The sequence below is a fragment of the Chelon labrosus genome, assembly GCF_963514085.1.
Source record: "Chelon labrosus genome assembly, chromosome: 24".
NCBI lineage: Eukaryota > Metazoa > Chordata > Actinopteri > Mugiliformes > Mugilidae > Chelon > Chelon labrosus.
In genome coordinates, this window is record NC_140357.1 from 2,788,321 (window position 1) to 2,806,267 (window position 17,947).

The 17,947-nt window shown below is 47.1% G+C and overlaps 1 protein-coding gene across 1 annotated transcript; it reads right to left on the bottom strand.

Moving 5' to 3' along the window:
- Positions 1–4,966: 4,966 nt before the first annotated feature.
- Positions 4,967–17,680, bottom strand: LOC311509620 (sodium/potassium-transporting ATPase subunit alpha-1). The gene is made up of 23 exons (XM_084574853.1): positions 17,541–17,680; positions 17,034–17,144; positions 13,879–13,938; positions 12,454–12,555; positions 12,238–12,339; positions 12,034–12,147; positions 11,472–11,606; positions 11,142–11,259; positions 10,771–11,039; positions 10,376–10,684; positions 9,755–9,889; positions 9,363–9,555; positions 9,093–9,268; positions 8,864–9,000; positions 8,427–8,577; positions 8,177–8,345; positions 7,938–8,092; positions 7,717–7,840; positions 7,488–7,633; positions 7,266–7,396; positions 7,082–7,183; positions 6,274–6,365; positions 4,967–5,140 (listed from the first exon to the last, which is right to left on the bottom strand). Exons 1-23 carry the CDS (start codon positions 17,550–17,552, stop codon positions 5,112–5,114), a joined length of 3,072 nt encoding a protein of 1,023 aa, XP_084430979.1. The 5' UTR covers positions 17,553–17,680; the 3' UTR covers positions 4,967–5,111.
- Between the last annotated feature and the right edge of the window lie 267 nt (positions 17,681–17,947).

The window sequence follows — 17,947 nt, forward strand, 5'->3', positions numbered from 1 at the left end:
AGCAGGTACAAACGGACGGAACAAGGGGGGAAACGGAGTGTGAGGAATGGATGTGAAGGTGTAATCGGGGGGTGGCTCTCTGGCAGGGATTAGACGTGGCCGAGGGCTGACGAGCTGGGTCGGTTTACGGCGGGGTGGGAGGGACGCCGCGAGGAGAACCACCACCAGTGCCGCTCAGTTCTCTCTCTTAACAATCGCACTTTTATGACTTTCAAGCAATCGTCTTTTGGCGCAAAATAGAACTTCGTTCGCAGGTCTGCTAATAAAACTGAGCTTACCGAGCTAAACTTAAGTCCTTCCACCTGTTTTACAAAAAAAAAGCACGACAATAAAACAGATCAGAGGCCGTTTATGAATTTAACTCCACATCAGGGCATGAAAAATATGCACCGAGCTTTGGTTAATTGTTCCGCAGGCAAACACTGCAAGAACTCTGGTGTGACTGGACGACAAGATAAACAGTTTCCTGTCGGGCAGTTAAAGGAGGAGGATGATTCGACGCCTATGCCTCCCAGATCCCGCTCTGCATCGCCGCGTAGCTAAACCGGTCCCGGCTGCAGGTGAAGGACTCTCACCCCGTCTTGGATCCGATTTGCATCTCTGCACAGAGTAAAGAAATGCCTCAAAGTTGCTCAACGGTGGCAATGCGGCAACTGGTGCCTCTTGGCTGCCCCCTCATACCCCCCACCACCACCACCACCACCTCCTCCTCCTCCTCCTCCACCCCCCTCTGAGGCAATCGATCCCTCCTCTCAGCCCCCTTTGCTTTTGTTTATTGCACTGAGCTCTGGAGGTGAGGAGGAAGCGCAGAGAAGGGGAAAATTACCCCTCACTCCCTGGCTCTCCTCAAACCCGCGCTCCCGCTCTCCTCCATTGCAACTCCTTCCCCCCCTTGCCTCCTCCGCCCCTCTCTAGTCGCGGACACCTCTTCCAAGTCGAGCTGTTTGTCGGTGCCAGCGCCGAATGCATCGGTGGAGAGGAGAGGAGAGGAGAGGAGAGGAGAGGAGAGGAGAGGAGACGCAGTGGGGAAGTGGAAGGAGGTTGGATGGGGGCAGGGCATGGTTTTCATCACATATGGGAGGAGAAGGGGGGGAGAAAACAGAAAGCAGCAGCAGCCAAGAAGCTAGAGGAGAGAGAGCGAGATTTGCAGAATGGTAAACGAGCCATTCCGCTTCACATCTCCCGCCACATCTCTCCGTCCGTCCGTCGGTCGGTCCGTCCTCATCCACCTCTCCATCCCCTCCAAAGGCTGAATCCATAATGAGTGTTTCTGTTGCGCAGAATGGCAGGGTGTGGCGGCTACTGACATTTAACACAACAGGGATCAGTTTCATCCCGTGCAATTCAAGTCCGCGGGTCCGAGAGACACGACAACAGAAGGGCTGATGGGGAATCTGGGTCGGGTCTTGATGACTTGCATCGGTTGTAACGCATAAATGTCAGTGGAATATTTAAAAATATCAACAACAAAAAATAAAAACAACCAGATGTCACTATAGGAAATCAAAAAGTGTGCTTTCTTGCATTTTATTTTAATAATTTGATGCCATGTTGCACGTTTAAAGGCGGAAGATATTCTCCCAAGAAGGACTTTAGGTAAGTTCAAGATAATTGGTCGCAGAGCTCCAAATCTCCCAGCAGAGAAAATGGGTTGGACTATTAACATAACCCTCCCTCTGACTGGCCATTATTCCCAGCTGCTGCCGAGCTAAAACAGCAAATGTCACACACAAAAAAAAAAAAAAAACACCAACTCTGTCTCCCGTTATCACTTCACGTGTGTCGTTTCACGGCGTGTATTCGACACTTTTTCCGACTTAAAACGGTTTTTAGAATATTCCCACGGACCGTGAAGTACCCCCCTCAGACATTCAAGCCGTTATTTCTCCCTCAGTTAAAACGGGTTCATTTTCACAGCCGTGTGAAACTTTGACAGCCCGGGCGTTATGTAACCGGACACCGAGCATCTTTGTGAGGGATGGAAACTTACTTCTTGAGCGGACAGTTTGCCTAAAAATATATTTGAAAGCGGGTCTCGGGCTATGAGGGTTCAAAACACGGAAGTAAACTCAAAGTGCGCTCAAAGCAGCGTTTTTTTTTTTTTGTTTTTTGTTTTTTTTTAAGAGAAAATGGAGCTTATCTCACCACATGTGATCCTCCACCTCCCCGTGTTAATGCCAGCGTCGATACACAAAACCACTTGTTTGAATGGCGAAGTTTTTAAACGCTCGTTTATCCCCTCACCCGACAAAAGAAATAAAATGTATACTCACTCCTCTTCCCATGGTTGCAAAGATGTTCCCAGTTCAAGTAAAAAGAAACGGACACAAACAAAACTCCGCCTTTAAAAAAATATGTACAGTAAAAAATATTAAAATAAAATAAAACTCCCGGATGTGACCGTTATATAAATATATATATATATATAATTTTTTTTTTAATGTTTTTTAATTTTTTTTTTCTCTTCAGCACGTGTCACTCCTTCGGAACGCACATCCGAGCTCGCGATCCGCCGCGGCAGACCCTCCAATACTTATAGACGGCGTTCCTTCCATTGTGACGTCGACGCCGTTTGCCATGGTAACCCCACGGAGAACGGAGAGAGGCGGGGCGTCCGCCATTACTGGGCGTTTTTCTTCTTCTTCTTCGTGTCTTTTTTTTTTTTTTTTTTTTTTTTTTTTTTTTAGAGCTTGTCATGCAACACACACACACAGAGAACACATAAAGAACAGGAGTCCAATACATTTATCAGTAACTAAATGGAGCAGGTTTTTATTTATTTTTATTTTTATTCAACCAAAAAAAAAGACATTTTGGAATAGTTTGGTAATTTGGCTAAAGAGTGTTAGCTTAGCTTAGCATAAAAGCTGAGTATAAAGGGGAAAGCTCGCCAAACTTGTCCTCAGACTCATTATTCAGGCGCAATGTGTTGCTTCTCCAGTCTTGCTATTGAACCTAAATGCAACAGGTTTCAAAAAATGCATTTTATAAAAAGAAATTTCTTTAAGCTCTGGTGTAAAAAGAGGCCACAACACACACACACACACGCACTCCTGACTCATCTTCACCTCTCCCGGCTGAACAGCTGGGTTCACAGACACCTCCTTTCCCCCGTTGCTTTGACAAGGTTGTTGCGTGCTGATAGCGGGCGGCCAACTTCTCTGCTTCTAAATCCAGAGCGGGCACCACGTCACCCGTGTGTGTCAACGCTATCCGCATGGAAATTGTCAATAAAAAGCGCAGATTCCACCACACGCACGGGCCCTCATTAGCTCAAGGGCCCCCTGAAAGTATTCCCCCTCTCCCTCTTCCCCTAACTAGCAGAGCCCCTTCCCTTTGTCTCCTCGAGCAGATTTTCCCCATCTCCGCTGGTACTGGGCTGGAAATAGTTGCAACTCCTAGCTCCAGGATGCTGCCTAACCTCTGACCCCCCTGTGGAGATGGAAGTTAGAGGGAGGAGGGGGGGGGGTTCCACGCAGAGACCCAATTGATTATCATTGCTCGCAAGTTTTGCAGCGCAGCACCCTTTTGGCTGTTTGTTCACGGAGCTCCTAAACCCTTTCATCCCTCATTACAAATGAGAGATTTAGTCTTTCATCCGTGGATCTAAGCTTGAAGCCAGAGACATGCAGCCACTTGTTGCTGGAATGTACGCTTTTATGAACATCGTGCGAAACATTTTCCAAATCTCTAAGGTTTTCTGTGCGGCATTCCCCGCATTGCACTCCTGTCTGCAGCTTTAACCGGCTATTATCAGCGGGGCCGTGATAGATTACGCTATGAAAGCGACCTCTTCAACCATGAAGCAGACCCGGGCAGGCGGGATGAGCCTGCCATTGGAGTGCTATTGTGCCCTGATAGGTAGGCTGTGTCACTCACCGTCTGGCTCCCTGTGTATTCTAATAGACTTTATCAGTTGGGCTGGAGAGCACTCTGCGGTGACTGACAAGATAAACCCAGAGATAGATCAAACGGCGGCGGGAAGACTTCAGCGAGGAGTTTAACCGTTACACATGCTTATCTCTCTCACTCTCGGGCCTCTTTTTTAAAAAAAATTGTGACGCAACGCACACAAACAAACAAACAAAACCATAGGTGGACCTGCTCCACAGATGGACGCGCAGCAGCGGGCAAAGCTACTCGGCTTTGTGGAGCATGTGCGCCGGGCTCAAACCTGTGTATGTTTGTTTTGACGAGCGCATTCGGTGTGCGCGGCGAGTAAAGCTCACGTGTCGCCGGCTATAAATAGCCCAGATTTTATTTAGATGTTGGAGAGAGAAAGAGAAAGCAAGCGAGAGAGAGAGAGAGAAAGAGAGAGGGATTTCAAATGAGTTGCCATAGCAACAGGCACGTTCAGGGGCCCTGCTTGTGAAGGAGGGCTGGATTGGGGGGGGGGGTGGTGAAGGCATGATAATGTTAGCCTCTGTCTGCAGCCTTTCTTTAGCGTCTAAAAAGGAATCCGATTGGCCGGTTCCAAAGCGCCATTAATGACAGCTTGTAGTTGCGGATAATATCAAGCGTGAAAGTGCGTGTGTCGAGATTGGCCATCTGTGAATCTGCAACCAGGTTGGTATGATGATACACACAAATGATGACACACAGAGCTGAGGGAGAAAGGGGGCGTTCATAATGACTAGGGCAAACACGAATGCAGATAGCGCTGGAGTGGTCTCAGTTAATTTTCACTGAGGGCCTCTTTGCGTTAGCGGTCAACAGAGCGATCCATCGCAAACACCATTGTGGCCGACCGGCTCTCGAGATAATGGACACACACGAACACACACACACACACACACTCCTCTGGCATGCTTAATATGAGGCGGTTAGAGATAAAATCCAGGTGGAAAAAAAAGCTCCAAATCCTGATATTGTTGACATGATTAGCCCTTAATCAATCAAAGAGGCTTTAGTCACGCAGCAAGATTGCTGTGTGCGCGAAAGGAAACAAACACGCAGTCGTACAATGGAAATGTTTTTATTGTGAATGACATGTACATCGAGATATCTTTAATTTATCCATGTTTCGTATTTTTTTTAGGGAGCGAGGGGGGGTGGGACAAATATGTAACATGGCAGTAAATAATGACGAAACACTTTCCCTCCATGTTGAATCAGTAGTATGTTTCTTGCTCCACCCAACCTAGAAACCAAAGGAGACACAATTAGGGAACACTGCTGGGATTTTTCTATTTTTTATTTTATTTTTATTTTCCGCCTCTGGGGTTTAAATTCTGATAACCACGCTGGCTGATTCAAAGAAATAAGACGAAGGAGCGTGAGGAGGTTAAGATCCTTGATTTAGAGCAAACTGCTTTGAGAGATATGTCATACAGGGACGGGAAGGGACGAGGAATGAGACGATATTATCATATATAATGTCCCTGACAAGGAAATGACTACAATCTAATGATCTGGAACTCAAAAGGTATGTTAGATGGTTAATAAAACTGTAGTCAGAGCTTGATTTGTATGATTTTGCATTTTTGGCTTGAGCCTGAAGCTGGATTTTATTTTTCAGGAACTCTCTTATTTCCAGGAGTAAACAGCGTTAGGTCTGTAGCACATTATTCACCGTGCATGGGCAGCGGGGATGTTCACCGATCTGTGCCGCGGGGCTCAGATGCGGCGGACGCGCGCTCGCGCTCAAACACAGCTGCGGGCGCCGGAGCCGGCCCCGCGCGCGGGTTCTGCTCAGCTCCGTGGGTGGAACGAGGCATTAACAATGACGGGGTGGAGGGTTCAAATCCCACCGGGCCCCGCCATCTGCCACAGTTCACCGGTTCTGTGCGGAGACGCAGTTGTGGCAGTGGTAACAGACACGGGAATAGACACGAGGGGAGAGGAGAGGAGGGAGGGGGGCACCACTCCATCTAAACACATACACACCTGATCTGTCTCCACACTGTAAGCTACCTGGGCATCATACAGTATGAATGATTGACATCAGAAACAATGGGAGGGACTAAACTGTGAATTAAAGTATTGTTTTATTGGGTGATAATTAGGGTTTTGGCATCTTAGTATTGAATAAATGTATGTGTCTGGGTTTTTATAAGGTTTAATTATCCTAAGTAGAGGGATAATCTTCCCAAAGCACAAAGAAACACTTAATCCTTCAGTGTATCTGCAGATGCAAGATCTAATTTCGAGATGCATCTTGTTCTTATGCCAGTTAAATTCAGCGTGGCACCTTTCGAACGCAGAGAACAAAGGCAGAATGCGCAGCGGACGCCTTAGGAAAGAAGAAAGAAGAGATGCTGTAAAACGTCTTACCGCCTGGGTTGCGTCTGAGGATGTATCTTCTGGCTTCATCGTAAAGGAAGATGAGGAGGGAGTAGGGGAAGGCGCAGAACCACCAACACGGCCTAAAGGATGGACGGACGGACAGACAGATTAAATTGCAGCTGACAAAAAAAAAAACACAAGAGCACTCTTCCCAGCGTGAGTTTGGAAAGAAAGTAACACCGGTGCAGAGAGTTTGAAGCCATTAGGGTCGGCTGAAGCTTCTCTAAAAGCACATGAAAAGCTTCGGGGGCGAGCGTTACGCTTTTTGAGAGCCAACTGGTTCAGAGGATGCGGAAGAGGCAGGATTCTGCGTGGAGAGCATAATCTGCGATGGCGAGGCCGCTCGAAATCACACCTAAACCGTATATTTTCATATCTTTGATCCAGCTAGAACGACCTTTGCCACGTTCGCCAACAAGTCGTAAACAGAAACAGGGACAGAGTCTGGAGGGAGACAGGCAGCCAGACGGAGAGAGAGGAAACGCACGGGGAGAAAGGTGAGTGGGTGGGTGAGGAAGAAAGGAAAAGGAGGAGGAGGGGGGTTGCAAAACAATATCGAGCAGAACAATGGCAGGAGTTTTCGGCGGAGACTCCTCGGCTAATGAGCTTAACGTGTCCTCGCTGCTTTCTGTTTTCCTCTGCCAGGTAAAGAACCTCATTAGTAAAGAAGCTCCGGTCTGCCTCTGAAGTGGAAATGACCTAATAATAGCTTTTCTTTAACAAGATAATAAAGCGGTGACTTAAATTTTAACGCCGGAAAGCAGCAAGGTGTATCTAAGCCAGGTGCTGTACTCACTTGAGAGGGTACATTCTGAGGGCAACGTCCATGCCCGGGCAGTACGACAGGAAAGCAGCAAGAGCCGTCTCCTCAAAGAGTCCGAAGATGAGGATGCGGTTCCTGCGGGGAAGCGCGGAAAAGTATGAGCATCGGCGTTCAAAGGCATCTGCTTTATCATCTATGTGCTTCAGCGTGTACGTACTTCATTCCTTGCTGCAGGATGGAGTTCCTCCTGGTCTTGCAGATGATCAGATCGGCCCACTGCACGATCACAATGCTGGCGAAGAAGGCCGTGTGGCAGGTGAACTCCACGATCTTTCTGCGCTCGTACGTCTGAAGGACAGAAACGTGGAAAAAGTTGAGCGTATTTTTTCGTCTCCTCAAAGCGTTTTTTTCTCGCCGGGTTCGGTCGCGTTTCACTGACCCATTGCTGCCCGTAGCTGTCTTCCAGGTCATTTACGTATCTGTCGTCCCAGAGGACTCTGATTCCCAGCAGGTCCATGGGGAGGAAACCATTTTCGGCCAGGATCACGAAATATGTGAAGAAGCCGGCTGTGGCCTGCATCATACCTAACAAGAGGAGAGCGGCGGTGAAACTCCAGCCTCCAAAACAGAATTTAAATATCAAAAGCTGGTAGAAAAATGTAAGTTACCGATTTGTCCGTATGCTATGCTGATGAGCCTCTCGTTCACCAGTTTGTCTGTTTTGGGGTTTCTGGGCTGTCTCTTCATGATGTCGCTCTCGGCTGCTTCGTAAGCCAGGGAGATGGCAGGGACCTGAGTGGGAAATGAAAAGAAATAAAAAGTTAAAAAGTTATTTCTGTTTTGGTGCGATCTACGAAAGGTAAAGGATTTGCTCGGTGACAGAGCTCACCATGTCGGTTCCCAGATCGATACAGAGGATGGTGACGGTTCCCAGGGGCAGAGGAATGTTGGCGATGATGAAGAAGAGGAAGGGGGAGATCTCGGGGATGTTGCTGGTCAGAGTGTAGGCGATGGACTTCTTCAGGTTATCAAAGATCAGACGACCTGAATCGAACAAGACATGAGGTTTTAATGATCGGTTTTATTCAAATCCAGCTTACTTAAGTCTACCGAGCTACGATCTGTTACCTTCTTCCACTCCGGTAACGATGGAGGCGAAGTTGTCGTCCAGCAGGATCATGTCGGCGGCCTGCTTGGAGACGTCAGACCCGGCGATCCCCATGGCGACGCCGATGTCGGCCTTCTTCAAAGCGGGGGAGTCGTTCACACCGTCGCCTGTCACGGCCACAATGGCTCCCTGGAGAGGAGAGAAGTCAGGACGTCCACTCAGAAATGTCCGAAAGCTTTAATCCTGACGCTGTGACAGTGTGACACTGACCTGTCTCTGGCAACCTTCCACAATAATCAGCTTCTGCTGAGGGGACGTCCTGGCGAATACTATTTCAGTGTGGTGTATCAGAATGTCGTCGAGCTGCTCTGTGCTCAAGTCTTTCAGCTCGCCGCCGTGGACAACGCAGGCCTTGGCATCCCTGAGAAGGAAATGACAGAAGCATGAGGAGAGCGGCCGTAATCCGACATCCTGTTTCCCCAGCGCAGGGTATGATCGGGGCATTAGAAAACGGAGAATCACGGGGAGCGACAGGAAATTCCATCAGGAATTGTGACATCTTGACTGCAGACAAAGCTGCTGACGAAGAAACCAGCTCAGAGACATTCAGATTTATTCATCTGCATTGAATTAATGGTAAAAGCCTTCTTGGCTGAGTAGACTTTGTTGGCCAAAAGTGATTTGAAGTTGAAAGTAAGAGTACAAACCTGGGGTTAACCTCTGAAAGTGGAATATTCAGGCGTGCAGCGATGTCTTCAACAGTCTCGTTGCCTTCAGAGATGATACCCACACCCTTAGCAATAGCCTTGGCAGTGATTGGATGGTCACCTGTGACCATGATTACCTGAGAGGGAAGACAAGAGAGTTTCACACATCAGCGTCCGGCAGAAAACTCCAAACGGTGTCAAATTTAAGACGCGGACGTTCAAGGCGTACCTTGATTCCAGCGCTCCTGCATTTGCCCACAGCGTCGGGCACAGCAGCACGGGGGGGGTCGATCATGGACATGAGGCCGACGAAGCACAGTTTCTCGGTGGGGAAGTTCACCTCGTCCGTGTCGAAAGCGAAGCCGTCAGGGAACTGGTCGTCAGGCAGGCTGAAGTGGCAGAAACCTGGATACGACAGGAAACGAACGCTCATCAGTTTAGAGTTCCCTTTCTCTTCCCACCAGCTAATTTGGGCTATTGAACTGAGAAGGAGTTGTACCCAGCACTCTCTCTCCAAGTCCTCCCAGCTCAACGTAAGCGTTCTGGAAAGCGTCTTTCATCTCGTCATCCAGATGCTGCTCTTTGCCCTGGATCACGATGGTGGAGCAGCGGTCCAGGATCCTCTCCGGGGCTCCTTTCATCACCAGCAGGTGCTTGGTCTCTCCAGGGGTTGAGTTCTTGTGGATGGAAAGCTGTGGGACAAGATGAAGGCTGGATTTAAATGCTGGTTTTATTGTTACTTGTAGCGATTTATGCCAAGCAAAAATTTTAATCTGAGCTGTTTGGATAGAAACTGTAAGACAAAACCCAACCACTAGGGGGCATAAGTCAGCACTTACCACTACATACGCTGTCGTTAGAGTTTTGGGCGTGCTTGTGTGCATTGTTTACCTGGTACTTGTTGGTGGAGTTGAAGGGGATCTCGGCAACCTTTGGATATTTATCTCTCATGCCGTTAACGGAGCCACAGCACAGCTCAATACACTTCAGCAAGGCGGCCTCTGAGGCGTCGCCGGCCACGTCTCTCTGTGGATTCAAGCAAAAACAAAGAGTCAGGTGGAGCGGCTCTCACTCAGATCATAACCACGTCACATCGTTTATTTATTAGGAAACACGCTGCTTCTTTTTCAGTCATTCTTTTGCCATTTGAACCAAAAAACTTTTAAATAAACAATTCATACACCTCAATAAAAAGCCTACCCAGCCAAATGAATTATCCCTTAAAGCAGTTTGAGAAAGAAATACATTTGCCAGTACTCAATATATATGACAAATCAATAGCTCCTTCTGGCTGCCTCTTGCTATATATAATTATACATTCTGAAAAGCCTTTAATTAGCTTGAGTGCTTTTTATAAAGACTGTGGCAGTTTGGCTGATGCATAAAGCTCCCTGCCTAGTCCAGATGCTGCAACACTTCATGATTCATCATTTTCAGGTAGAAGAATGTTCCATGAGAATGGGTGAACTCGAGCAAAACGGTTAGCGTGTGAAGATATTTATACAAAATCACCTTCAGAATGGGAACGTTGGACTGCTCTGCGAGGAAGACGGCGCGGTTGCAGAGCCCGGCGATTCTGGACAGAGAGGCCCAGGTGGTTGAGCTCCTGTCGAAAGTGGCTCCGCTCTGGTTCTCTGTGGTGTCGGCCTCGTGGATCTGGTTGTCGAACCACATGTGGGCCACGGTCATCCTGTTCTGGGTCAGGGTGCCGGTCTTGTCCGAGCAGATGGTGGAGGTGGAGCCCAGGGTCTCGACGGCCTCCAGGTTCTTCACCAGGCAGTTCTTCTTGGCCATGCGCTTGGCAGTCAGGGTCAGGCACACCTGGAGACACATTTGCTCGGGTCAGTTTGTAGCCGAGTTATCTCTGGGATCCATAATTAGATGTTTAATTCGCATAAAGGACTCACAGTGACGGTAGCCAGGAGACCTTCGGGCACGTTGGCGACAATGATACCAATGAGGAAGATGACGGCCTCCAGCCATCCGTACCCAAGGATGAGAGACAGGATGAAGAAAGAAACACCCAGGAAGACGGCCACACCGGTGATGATGTGGATGAAATGCTCGATCTCAATGGCGATGGGAGTTTTGCCGCCCTCCAGGCTGGAAGCCAGGGTGGCGATACGACCCATGACGGTACGGTCTCCTGTGTTGATGACGATACCTCTGGCGGTACCTGATTAGTTTGCGAGAGAAAAATAACAGATGTGAAAATGAAACATACTTCAGATGAGTTATGGTTTAATCTAGAAATGATTCTCAGTCGCTTGTTCTGTACCTTCAACGCAGTTGGTGGAGAAGAAAGCAATATTCCTGGTCTCCAGCGGGTTGTCATTGGAGAAGTCTGGAGAACGGGTCTGAGGCTCTGATTCACCAGTGAGGGAAGAGTTGTCAACCTGAAAGAGGAACAGGAATTTAATCCGAGGAACAAGCTTTTGCTGTAAGAGTGAGTCAAAGGAAACCTGCTGAGAACATAGTGTACAGGAAGACGTTAGGCAACATCAACCTTGATTTCCAGGTTGTGTAACGTGTGAGTAAACCCTCGTTTCTTTATTCTTGAAAGTTCTTTACCAACAGCAATACCGATATAGTCTAAACAACAACTGACCTTGCAACCGTGGGCGGAGATGATTCTAAGATCAGCTGGGATCCTGTCGCCACCTTTCACCTCCACCAGATCTCCAGCCACCACCTCCTCGGCGTTGATGCTATTCTTCTCACCGTCACGGATGACCAGGGCTTGCTATGGAATCCAACACAATAAAACACGGGTTTTTAGGGAACATGACGTCAAAAAGTCTCACAAAACTTGTACTCCCAGGAGAAAGAAGCCAGATGACGAATAACGCTGATGAAGTGATACTACTCCTTAGCATTATGCAACATCTGTTGTTTGTCACCAGCTGTGTATCCACCCAAAGTACCGGGAACTTTTTTTTTTTTTTTTAAAGGGAACTAAAAAGTTTCTTCAGACTGACTGCTCTTGACTGCTCTTCCATCGTTTAAAGAGCAGAGAAGGTTTAAAAAACTAGTCTGCATGTGTATGGCATTATTCAGCCAGTCCAGTAGGTGGCAGTAATGCAGAAAACAATACAATAACACAACAGTAAGCATGGAGGAGATGCCTCAGCCCCGAACATTTCTTGTGTTTGCTGTCTGGAAAATCTCACCTGTGGGACCAGGTTCTTGAAGGACTCCATGATCTTGGAGCTCTTGGCCTCTTGGTAGTAGGAGAAGCAACCAGTGATGATGACGACAGCAGACAGCACAACTCCGAGGTACAACTAGAGGAGGACAGGAAAGACCTCATTTACTGAATCTTAGGAGGTGTTAATGTTTTAATTAATAGACAGCATTCGCGTAGACTTCCTTACGTTATCATTCGCCGGTTCGTCTTCCGATGCAGCCTGGATACCGTAAGCCAGGAAGCAGAGGATAGCACCAATCCACAGCAGCATGGAGAAACCACCAAACAGCTGGAAACAAAACAAAACAAGTTTGAAAGAGTTTCACGTAGCTACAGGGAATTTGCATTTCCGCAATTTGCATATTAAAAGAAGGCAAGTGTTTTGCATGGAAAATGACTTTACCTGTCTGCAGAACTTGACCCACTCGGGCGTCGTGGGAGGAGGTGTGAGGGCATTCGGGCCATCTCGGGCCAAGATCTCTTTTGCTCTGGAGGAGGAAAGACCCTGAAAAGGAACACAAAGTACAAGCGGTTCACGTTAGCTGAAAGAAAAAGACAGAAACAGAGGTTGTGGCAGAGTTTCGGCCAACTATCCCAGCTGATGCATACGTGCACATAGGTGTGCGTGAACCCACAAAAGGCACCTACTTCCTTTCTGCGTGAATCTGTTGATAACCTCGGGAACACGATGAAGGACGACAAGAACGACCCATTTGTTGGCGAACAGCTTTGTTTAGTAAACAGGTTTAGCTGCTGTTAGCTCAAGAGACGCTGGATTACGGTCGAGTTGGCAGAAAAATAACAAGAAACCACAACCGCAAGATGAAGGATCCCTGTAATTTAAGATTACAGCTTCCTGCTTTCACAAACACAGCGAAACAAACAGCTTGTGCTAAATCACAACTTGTGACACCGAATGTGTAAAAGAGAGACACGCCCAGATCAAGCTTTATCTTTGTTATCAATGAACAGAGTGTACTTTGGCAACTTTCTCATCGTGTGTTATAAAGGAGCAAAGCGTGAGTGAAGGTCTTTTTACTGGGACGCCAGGAGTATCTTGTATGTAGGGTCAATAAAGGCTGGTATTCCTGCGTGAATGAAGCCTTTGTTTTGGGGAAAACTCAGACAGATCAGATTTCATCAGATAATCAGCATCGGTCAAGGATTTGGCCACAGTGGGGTTGTATTGAGTTGTGTAATGAGATTCTGTATGAGTGTGTGTGTAGAGTCCCTAGCTTGAAGAAGACGGTGACGTACGAGGACTCTGTGTAGTAGCAGGGTTTGTGTCAATTCTTTAAAGGGGCAGTTCACTTAAAACGACAAAACCACATGGTCTTGCTTTCAGTTTCTAGGCGTACCTAATTCCATGTGTGATCCTCACAATATGTTACTCAATGATCCACAGTCTTCTCTGTAAACATGCAGGAATTCTACTACCGACAATGTGTTCTGAGGATAATTCAGAGCAGCCGTTTTCCCACCAGGGTACTTTCTTGTAAAATCCTTCAAACGACTAAGTAGGCCATAACATGTGACGTGGGTCATGAGTTCATTCTGGGGGGGGGGGGTCGCGAGTCAAAGCGTTTGGTAGCCGCTGATCTGGAATAACAGGGACAATGTTTCTGGATAAAAACGACAGACACGGGCTTCTGTAAACTCAGGCTAGCAAAACAAATCTGCATGGCTGGATTCAGGTATGTGAGGAATGCTAAGTGACACTTCACACAGGATGAGAATCTCCTTCTGTGATACTGTCGCTAGCAGCCAGCGTAACGACTACGGGATCACGCTGGGATCACAAAGGCATACACATGTGCGGAGTGCTCACCCTGCTCAAGTCGGTTCCGTATTTTCTGTGCAGTTCATCCAGGGTTAACTTGTGATCATCCTATGGAGAGAGAGAGAGAGAGAAGGAAAAAGAGTATTAGAGAAAAGCGTAAAACGAGCATAAAACTGCAGTTATTATCTCCTTTGAGGATTAAAATGTTCTCTCGTGTCCTCCAGGGGGACGCACGGGAGCGTTAAGATGACATGGCACCACCGGGGTCAGGTTTACGGATGCGTGCCGGCCCATACAGTGACATTTAAAGATTCGTTAAAACTCGCAGCCAAACGCGAGGCCCGCGTACGGACTCATCCGAGCTGCCGGTTTGCTGCGAGCAAACACTCCATCCGGCCGAATCAGTGTCACCCAACTGATACACCGGCGGTTGCTCCGGAGAGTACTGCTCATGTGTTTGACATTTCTGAGTTCACCCAGGAGTGAGGCTTTCAGACTTTCAGTGTCATCAAATCCGGCGGAGGCGGATCCGATCGGCTCAAGGGTTGTAGCGGCTCTGCGAACGGACAACGAGGGTAGGCATTCATGTGCCTACACCGTGTTTTTTTTTTTTTTTGAATAACGCCTACAGTGAGTGAGTGAATAGATAGAGAGGATCTGCAATAGTATCAGACTCCCACCTTCTATTTTATTTTTTGTCCTGCGAAACAGCGAAGTATTGAATCCTTTAAGCAGAATTTTGAGAGCCCAATGAATATGTGACATATTCTTTTCATGCGAGGATTAATAGATTATTTTTGCCTCAATATTTGTTTAGAAACAAGATTAGGCTCTTATTTTCAGGAAGGTGGTGCAGGAAGTTTGGTTGCTAACTTGCAAAAAAAGGGAAGAACAGCAAAGGCGAGAAGGAAGGTCAGACATTTATTTGTGCATGGGCGTGACCCCGTGGCAAAGGGTTGATTAGCACCCACACAGAAACCCGTGAAACCGCAAAAGGCATGATGGTCGCGCAACAGGTTGTGGATTATTCATCAACTCCAAAAGTCACAGTTTTAACAGGGTGAGACTAAAACTGCACCTCTGGAGATAATGGATTCGAATGGATGCTAATGAAAGCATCAGCGGGACGGCATGTCATCGTATTAGTTTGTCCGTTTAATGTTTCCACTACTCCTTTGACCGCAGAAAATCTGAAGTCTGCAGCTGTTGCCGGGTGAAGTCCCGTCACATTTATATACACTCGGGAGGAAATTGGCGCGATTGCACGCTTCTGCCTGCCCTGAAACCCTTTTTGCATTATAATAAGAAAGCAAAGCGTGCCATACTAAATGCGCCATGGATAATATTTTATCACATGCCCCAAACAGCTGTTGCTTTTTTTAAAATTCTTGAGCCTGTTGAGGACATTTCTTCACTATGTCTCTGATATTCTAGATCAGCACCACCCACAGTTTGACTGAATGGCTGACCACACATTAAACTCCACTGGCGCCATGTGCAATAAAACTGTTTTATATTTTCTGCTAGACTTTGTCACATTTTATCAAACCGCCGGTGGATTTATGTTGCTATGGGACTAGCTGTCATTGTCTTCGGGTGGACTTTGACGGTTAATTGCGTGATGGTGCAATAATCATTAACATGCCGGCTACGTTTGCTCCCTAGAGACCCACCCCAGAGTAGGCACTCTCACTACTATTTCACCACCGCTCAGTGGGCTATTATTATTTAACCACGGCTCAAATCTGGGAATTATCGACACACAAGTTAAACTTTAGTTTGGAAATTATTTCCGTAAATGCACTTTTAAAGGTAAGGAGGACTCTTTGAAGGCTGCTGTCAGCCTGGGAGGTCACGGCAGATATGGTTGTTACGGCATTGAGATGTCCTTCAGCCGCGGCAGGACTTTGAGATCTAGTTAAGATGTACTGAGGACAATAATCATTAATATGTCACCGAAATGGGAGCTTTATTACCTAATAATCTGCAGGACTCTGTGACCTGCTGAAGGACACTGGCGAAGCAATGTTGCTGGATTTTCAAGAAAAATATTTTAATTAAAGTTTTTATTATGAAACTGGCATGAAGCCAGGTTTCTAGTGTAATTGTAGTTTTCGAAGCGGACAGCATCTAAATACACCTGTGCTTGATGACCTTGTGAAAGTCATCAAGCGGTGACACTTGGAAGTTCAGCATTCTGCAGAAATACTGTTAGAAATCGCTGTCAGGATATTTCAAAGAAGCTTATTCACTGATATCTAATTGGTCCTCTGCGGTGAGATTTGAATCTGCCTCCTTGCGAGCTGACCTTGTCAAGGACACTTTGAACTTTGAAAGTTAAAAGGCACTTTGTTTTTAAAAGGCCGCGATACGAAAGGGAGCACTTCTGGGAAGAGTTAAGGAACTGTTTCAGACAAAACACTTTACACCGTTAATAAACGCCTGTACAGCTCCAAGAGTGCGCATTTAAATATCAGAGCCGGTGCTCATCCATTATCCCTTTTCATGCACTTGCTTGTAAAGCCAGTGCCTCGCTGACCTTGGGAAATGACCTCAGCAAGTTACAGATTCAGATGTGAGAAAAAAAAGCTGACAGCAGTGGAAACAAGCCAACTGCTCAGCTGCTATCTGCACAGGATACTTCATACGCAACTAAACCTCCACATTTAGCAGCTGAATGCTTCTCTACTAGCTAAACCAACAATCATACGTGAGTGAAAGGAAATTTGAAGCAGAATAATATATGTTTACTGACTGTAGGACTGGTTCGTATATAATGAAAACACAGCCACAGCTCTGAAAGCCAATTTAATGAGCATGACTTGGGGGTTAATTATAGCTGTGACTGCCTTAATAACATGTGACAGCACATGCAGCGGTGCAAGCAGCAATCTTTACGAAATATGTGGCAGACGGCTACATCTCATGTGACCAACCGTGAGGCCGGAGCAGAGGATCGTCTCTGCCGTGACTGCATCACCGCTGTGACCGATGGCAGTCACCAAGGCTGTTAATATGCCGCGAATCGTAAAGTGGGAAGTGAACAATGTGTTCGACGTGAGGTTATAAAGATCAAGAACGTCAATGGATTTAGCACCTGTTCCTTTTGGCTTTGATTAAGGTGAATTTTGGAAACTCTCACGAGCATGTGGCGAGTGCTGAAGTGTTAAAGTACAATATTTTCCTTATGTTTGCGTACTCACCAGATCGACTTCTTTTTTCAGATCGTCCATATCCTTCTGCGCTTTCGCCTTCCTGGCTTTCTTGTCCCCGCCATCTGAGGTGGCCGCCGGTTTGTATTCATTCTTTCCTCTCTGCGTTGAAGAAAGCGAAATAAGAGTGAGCCGTTGAACAAGACATGTGGCAGCACTGCTCTGCCGCTTCCCCTTTCTCTTGCACGGGTTGAGAGCAGAAAAGCGCCGTCAACTGCGCTGTTCAAACACGCGGTGAAACTTGTGTTAATCATTGCCGGGAGGGCTGCGAATTACCACCCAATTACACAAAGTTCATAAAATTTCCAAAGCTGTGTTAGCTCGCATGGCAGATTTTGAAACTGTGGCACAAAGTATGCCGTGCAAATACACAACTTGTCAAGCTTAACCGACAACTTGTGACCAAAACTTGGTCTGAAGAAAACATAAACAGCCTAATCTTAGATTAAAAACTCATAGAGAGCAAGCCAAAACATGTGACAAAGTCCCAGTACTTACTCCCAGCCCCATGGTTGCAGTGCAAGTCTGAGGGCAGTCAATCCAATTGTCTTTTTAAATTGAAACTTCCCTACTCCGCCTCTCTCTCTCTCCCACACTCTCTCTCTCTCTTGCAGCCCTGAGTCTTCCGCACTCCCCAGAGCAGAGAAGATAGGCTGCTCTACTTCAGGGCACCTTTATACACTCAAAGCGGTGTCCTACCTGCCCCTGAGGGGAGGAGCTTGGTGGCGGGGAGGGGAGGGGGAAGTGAAACTGGACAGGTGAGTAGCAGTGTTGAGGGATGAGGGAGAGCGAAAGAAAGAGAGTGGGGGTTTATTGGGAGAGGGAGGGAAAGTCAGAGCAGGCGTACAGGAAAAAAAGGGAGGGGACAATATTGCTCAACTTCCCTGTTTTGTTCCCACCGCTTT

Excerpts from the sequence above, each read along its gene's own strand:
- LOC311509620 (XM_084574853.1), bottom strand. Across the intron at positions 9,556-9,754 it reads ACTCCACCAACAAGTACCAG|CTTTCCATCCACAAGAACTC; the intron begins GTAAACAATGCA and ends CTTGTCCCACAG. Across the intron at positions 8,578-8,863 it reads CTTTCAGAGGTTAACCCCAG|GGATGCCAAGGCCTGCGTTG; the intron begins GTTTGTACTCTT and ends TTTCCTTCTCAG.